The 7,213-nt window shown below is 40.4% G+C and overlaps 1 protein-coding gene across 1 annotated transcript in view; it reads right to left on the reverse strand.

Annotated features, from left to right (window-relative positions):
- Window positions 1–5,071, reverse strand: part of CERS3 (ceramide synthase 3) — a 31,054-nt gene extending 25,983 nt beyond the window's left edge. Inside the window, exons 1-3 of the mRNA XM_009702243.1 lie at window positions 4,890–5,071; window positions 2,818–2,935; window positions 664–782 (exon numbers count right to left, since the gene is read on the reverse strand). Coding sequence (XP_009700545.1) covers window positions 664–782; window positions 2,818–2,935; window positions 4,890–5,071 — 419 coding nt within the window. The remainder of the gene's footprint in view (window positions 1–663; window positions 783–2,817; window positions 2,936–4,889) is intronic.
- Between the last annotated feature and the right edge of the window lie 2,142 nt (window positions 5,072–7,213).

The following is a 7,213-nucleotide window of genomic DNA, read 5'->3' on the forward strand; positions in this document are numbered from 1 at the left end:
GAAGTTCTCAAATATTTGTGAAAAAATCAGACTTCTGAATGCTTTTCCAGTTTTCAATCATATGCAGGAGGTTTTGAAACTTTTTACACATTCATTATTATCACTGAAAATTGCTCAATGCCACACTCTCATCAGCGGTATCTGAGCTCATGTTTTGCACAGTACCCCATGTTCCAGCTGTGACACCTATCATTTAGTTAGGATGCGATGATTCCTGCTCTCTAACTGACTTCTATACATGTATAGCATCTCAAAATGATAGCATGGGTACATACATAAACAAGAGCGAGTAAGCATTTTTCTTCCCCTATAACTACTAGCAGACAGAAAAATATTTTCCTATTCTCTGCACGTTTTCATGAAGCACTATGTAGCAGGAACCTACAAATAAGTCCATTATTACACGATGAAGAAAACTGTAAAATATTTTAAAAGGTTTTTTTTTTGAGGAGAAATTGTTAACCTAATCTTTTAAAGTCACAGCATTTGGAGAAATGCTACTAGATCCTTTCAGTTAGTTTGTGTATTCACAACCCAAAACCCTTGCCAGACAGACCCAGCTCTCTGGAAATTAATCCCCCTTAAAAGACACCTGAGGACCTCAATCTTTTTTTTCCAAAACAGTAAAACCCCATAATAATCAGAAGCATTATCTTTTCTTACAAAGCTTCCTGGAATTTCCGAAGGACTGTTGGGATCTCAAGGTTTCGCCGTCTCCTAAACCACTTTTCCACCAAACGCACAGTACAGTTGCACTTTTTGGCAAGGCCTTGAATGTCTGACTGCAAAAAAAGGGATAGTGTTAGTAACAAGATGCACTCCAATGTCATTTTCATTTATTTTGTAGTTCACAGATCAGCTTCCCACTGTTCTAAGGTCTATCATTTAAAATATTACTAATATTAACTATCTATGGGGCTTCCTGGTTTAATTTTTGAGTGACATGCACAGAAATCCTGGATTTCCAAGACACTGATTTATATCAACAAAGCATGCATGAAATGTACAGATCCACAGACTGTGCTATTGCCTTTCTGGTGGCTTCTGGTAGTTTCGAAGATGCAACTTCTACTGTTAAGCAAGAGGCCAGGCTGGAGGGGGAACTGCCATGCATCAGCACATGTGGACATTGTATCTAATATCTCACCTAATTATAATTAATTATTAGTTTATATTTAAATGAGTTTCTCAGGCGAGATGCGGGCTTGGAATTAAGGTGACCTGAGCTCTGTTCTCAAATCCAATGTACTTCTGCGGTACAGGGCAAGTCAATCTTACGGAGGACAATCCAGACTGCCTCCTTTCAATACCTAAAAATAAATTAGGGCTACAGCATTGCCCAGAAATGCATCTAGCCTTTCAAGTGCAAGAGTCAGGAGTCTCTGCTTTACGTGTGCTGTGAAGGTGAAGTGGCCCTGCCATGCAGCCATGCTAGGATATGCTAAGCACAAGGCAATGTGACTCTTGCATTTCTGGGTCCTCAGTGCCAGACCTGCAGCAGCCTGTAGGCTTCCTCCCTCTCCTCCATCCCCAAGTGAGGAAGGTGTGGGCTGACCTCCCCTGGGGCTGCTGCAGGAGAGGAGGTAGCATTCGGGAAGCTCTTTTCCTGCAAGGCTAGTATGCAAATAGTGGGTGGCAGCAGTGCTGCCTCCACCAAGGTAAGTCGAGTTTAGTTAGTCTCCTACTACAGAGAAACCTCTGGTATGTCAGCAAATGCACCTCAGCTGCTGGGGAGGGCAGGAGCGCAAACAGTCACTGTGTTCAGCCCATCCTGTTGGCTGGGGAGCCATTATTCCTACTTGCCATGCAGGAATAATGACTTTGTTTTGACAGACAACGGAGCCTAGATGCCCTCAATCGCCAGCCAGGCCTCCGCATGCTTTCTCAGGCATGCTGGTCCCCAAGCTGGACACCTATAGGAGACAGCCTGAATCTTTCCCATGTAGACACGAGTATAAAAAAGCTGTGTTTCCTTTCAGAGATTAATCGTCAAACTGTACTCATGCAGAAGGAAGGTATGAAACAGAGAGATCGGGATACTTGCCCACATAGAGAAGAGCTCTTATGTGAACACGAATACATCTATTCCTGATGGTATCAGGCGAAAGACACAGTAAAAGAATAGCAGAGTTAGGGACAGAAAGTGAAGTTCCACATATCAATATTGTCAATATCCCTCATTACTAGAAAGCACATACTTCTTTTCAAAATGGTGTAGGAACACCGCAATTGTTTGGTAACTGTAGTTAGGTAAGTGAACTTTCTGGGGCTGCACTCACAGCAAAGTACCTGTTTCCCATCAACCATCAAGTTGCCTCCTTTTTTGAGATGGTAAACACTGGCTATTATTTTTTCTTGTTCAATTTTAAAAACAAACAGCAAGGTAATAGAAAGATTGCTTTTCTTTCTCACATAAGCCAGGATTAAGTATGCAGCAATATGACGGATCAAAAGGCTTCCATGCCAGAGTTCCAATATTATTGCTTGCAACAAATATGATACCACTTTCCAACAACAGATGTCAGCTGATGTTTTCTCCAGGCAGAATGAGTTAAAGATGGAAAACCGATCTTCACTGGAAGTATTAACAGTCTAACCTAGAACAGCATGCCAGAAAATTAAACATCTTCAACATATTTTCTGTTTTGGATGCCATATATCCTTGTCAGCAGAACAGTAAAAAAAACCCAAATAAATTAAGTCATCTGTCAATCAGCTGGAACACATCCCATGATGTCGTTGCTGATAGCTGATTGAAACAGTAAGACTTAGGATTTTCCAAAACCAAAACTAGTTTAAAAGAATGAGAATCCTTACTTGGGATGGATGTTTTGAGCACTCCCGGAAATAACTTTCTAAAACAGGATTAGGCTGTGGCTTCACACGTCTTACATTCTTTATACCTAAGGCTTTTGCTAGAGGTATAGCAACATACCTGAAAAGACATACCATGAAAAACTTTAAGAATACACACAGTTACAAGACTTTAGCTATTTTCATGCCAGAATATGAAGAAAATCAATCTGAATCAATTTAATCTGCCGTAGGATATGACAGTGCACTGAGAGAGAAAGGAATCTCCCTCTAGCTAATCCCAAGAGAGAACCATAGCATATTAGCAGTTATGCAAAAAAGCAGACCCAAAGACTGAAGTTTATGGCCGTGAAATGCTATAAAACTAAAGGAAATACATTGATTTTTGTGCCCTTGTGTTTTTCAGAGAGTGAAACAGGAACAGATACTCTCTCCAAGTGAGTTGACAGACTACCACTGGGATCCTTTCTCCTAGTGGCAGAGAGTCACTCAGCGCATTGCTTCACTGGGCTACCACTGCCCATGATGCTGGATTCGGCTTGCGGCCTCTAGCTTGAGGCACACAGCAACTCCCTCAGAGACTGAAGGCTTCCTTTTCGCTTCCATTTTCCAATACTGCTGCAGAGCATGCCAAATGCTTCGCTCTTTTACTTGGGTAGGCTTTTCTGAAAAAGTCCCCCTCGCTCCTGCTGATATCAGCAATTGATTCCTTATTACTCACAGCAGTGGTCAGTTTTGCTCATTCATGGGCAGATTCACTGCAGGCCAGATGTGTGGGCTAATTATTCACACGAGCAAATTCCAATAGCAGCGCAGTGAGACACACTTGGGCAAGCATTTACTCAGGAGACACTGTGAATGGTTATAACCATATGATCCAAATTACTTTTGATCTCTAACATGAATGATCTTATCTGGTTCTATTTTAAGTCTGTCCAACTTACGACATTCCAAATTTCCTCATTCTATCCTGAAATAATTATAAAAACCTACTAATCGCATTCTTTAGAGTAAAGAAAAAAAGTCAAGCAAAAAAGGTACAAATAAGTCAAAGCACTGCAAATCTTAATATATTTGTAGTTTTTCTGTGGAGCCAACCCCTGCCTGTCCCATATGATTCCAGCTGCAGATGCAATCCATCTTTCAGTGCCAAAGTGAAGAAAAAAAAGGAAGCAGCATTACTAGATCTGCATAAAATGTTCACATGAAACTTTGAGATCCCTCCAGTCTGCCTAGTTTTGCTACAGCTAGACACCTGGGATCTATCAGCCTCACACAAATGTTCTGGTGGAGGACCAAATGAAAGGAGAGGTTTGGTTTGGTGGACAAATACCTCTACCCTTCCACCAAAGGAGAAAAGGCAAAAGGAAACCCAAACAGTTTTGTACTTGTTGTATCTCTAGTGGAAGGAACAGCTGGGAGAGCTGGAGTTGTTTAGCCTGGAGGAGGAGGCTGAGGGGAGACCTGATTGCTCTCTACAATGACCTGAAAGGAGGGTGTAGCCAGGTCAGGGTCGGTCTCTTCTCCCAGGCAACCAGTGACAGGACAAGAGGGCATCGTCTGAAACTGCACCAGGGGAGGTTCAGGCTAGAAATGAGGAGGCATTTCTTCACAGAAAGGGTCGTTAGGCATTGGAATGGGCTGCCCATGGAGGTGGTGGGGTCACCAGCCCTGGAGGTCTTTAAGAAAAGACTGGATGTGGCACTTAGTGCCATGGTCTGGTTGACATGGGGGTGTTAGGGCAAAGGTTGGACTCAATGATCCCAGAGGTCTCTTCCAACCAAATAGGTTCTGTGTGATTCTGTAATTATAATTATCCAAATGCTGTTCTAGAAAAGCTAGACAGAAATATTTTCCTTCTAGATTGGACCACAGCCATATGTTTCTAATAGTGAAAATATTTCCCAACTTTTCACTTGCCACATTATCCATTCTAGATCTTTCTAGCAAACCGCCAACTAATCCTCCTTTATAAAAACATAAGAACGTTGATCTGCAGACATCTTATTTTTCAAAAAATTTTAGCATTAAAATGAGGATTTACATTAGCATAAGATTGCATTTATGTTTCTTACCTTTCACTGAAGAATCGGATAATGAGCAATACAAAAGCATACGGTATTGTGGCATACAATTGATGCGGTTTTGGAAAGACAAGTCCATCACGGTCCACAAAATGTGCCCATGTGACATTGATAGGCATCCAGATATTCTCCCACCAGAACCAGCTGTTCAGTGTCTTCAATATGTGCGCCATGCTAAGCGAATAAAGAGATAATTAAAAATTATTCCTTATGTATTAAAAAGAAAATGCATGAAATAAAACGTATTGAAACTTCTTGTTTAGGTTCCCAACTGTCAGGACACTTCTTAAAGATAAGGTACAAGCAGCAGATGAGGCTCGGGTCCCACAAGAACAAGCATGGTTTGCACTGGTGTTGCAGGTCCAACAGAAGCACTCTACAGAGAACCTGCAGGCACTGTAGAGATGCTCAGGTTTCCCCACACTAAATCAACAGCAAACAGATCTAGCCAGTGAAGCCAATTTTCTCAGGGAGGGGGGGGAAAAAAAAAAAAAAAAGAAAAGAAAAAAAGGAAAAAAAGAAAAAAATCAGTTACAGGAAGTTGAAAACCCCTTGGTTTAGAGCATGCAGGTGGGATTATAATCCACCAGAAGATAAAACAATAGAGCTAAATTTTGAGCTGGTATAAACCAATGCAGGGCCTTTGAAATTTGCAGGGGGGGAGGTAACCTGCTGTCCCATTTCAATCATGCACACTAGATTGTTTAGTGCTTGGTCAAATCTTTTGCAATAATCATTTATAATCTATCATACCAATACAAAATAGATACTAAAGAGAACTGGTTTTCCCTAGGCTGCCTTTGTAAATTAAATGTCAGTGGTAGAGTGGAAAAGAAATGAGAAAGTGCAGGGAGTGACTCAGTTCCGTAACAAGGAATACATTCCATTGTTGAATTACTGCTGCTTAATATGCTAATAACTATATACACCTTGATCCTGATTTTGCAAACAGGACCAAGGATAAAAATCAGAGTGCACAGCAAGCTTTTCTGGGGACTTGCAGGAAATACTACAATTTAACTGTGACCAAATCCTAGATCAGAACAAAGTGTCTAAAATCAGTTCTTGAAGGGAAAAAAAAATTCACTTAAACCAAAACATCTCAATTCTTGTAAAAGTCTCATTTTTTTACATTATATATTTAGAAATTTCTGTATCCCTCATTTAGTTGTATAGGGTTTTACAGTACAAATATGTTATATATGCTATAAAAATATTCTAAAATCGAATAAAAATAGAACTTATTATAACGTTTTTCCATAAGGCCGAAATAAGTAATTTTTCTATAACTTCTAGGAATAATAAATTTAAATAACTTTTTCCATACTAAAATTTCCAGTAAACTAGAAAATATATAGGAAAAATAATAGGAAATAATTGATTTCACTGAACCATACTTTCAATGGGGAAACAGTTAAGTTGGGAGAATTTCAACCAAGTCTCCTCATTGCATTAGATGTCCCATCGGAAGATGTCCAGAGTGATATATTTATATAGGATGAAGCGATAAGATCAAATCATGCTGAGGACAGACAGTAGTTCAGGCCCTTCCACGTTCCTGTGATTTGAGCAGGGGCCACACGACTTTAGTTTTGCCTGCAGCCACAGATAGCTTCCACCCATGCCATGCTTAGTGCGCTTACACTGACTGGCTTTCCAGATTCAGACACGGCTGGCTCTGAAGCTCAGTTTAATCAACAGCTAAATGAACAATCGCTGTGATCCACACTGGGCTGTTTCCACTCAGCTGAAGCCTTGTAGCAGGCTTGTGAAACAGTGACTTGTATCCATCAGAGCTGGGTTAACAGACACTGTGAATCAATTTACTAGCCAAGCACAGTAGTCACTATTGAAATATTAATAACCCAGCCATTTAATCCTTTTAAATGCCGAAAGGGGACAGTAAAAACCTACTGAATGAATTGTGTGCGTATGAGCAAATGCAAAAATAAAGGACGGAAAAGTCACAATTGTTCCTGCACTGAGACTTTATATGCCAAGTTTTAGCCTAGAGCAATTTTTTACTGCTGAATTATAAACTCCTGGAAGTAGGGATTTATAATGGGGCCACTAACAGACCCTTAACTACAGCTAGCAGGCGCCATGATAATGAAGCAGGGCTTTGAAACATGACATTTTAGGTCAGACAGAAAGGCTTGCAGACAAACTGCCCTAGAAGACCAGGAAAGAGACTCATTACACAGTTCTGCTTCCTAATATAACTATATTTTTAAACTAGACTGTGCATTGCAAACTATCACAAACTATAAGAAAAATAGGCCAGTCTGTTATAAGACAGTGGAAAGAGCACTAAC

Source organism: Cariama cristata, unplaced genomic scaffold (genome assembly GCF_000690535.1).
Source record: "Cariama cristata isolate BGI_N322 unplaced genomic scaffold, ASM69053v1 scaffold16870, whole genome shotgun sequence".
NCBI lineage: Eukaryota > Metazoa > Chordata > Aves > Cariamiformes > Cariamidae > Cariama > Cariama cristata.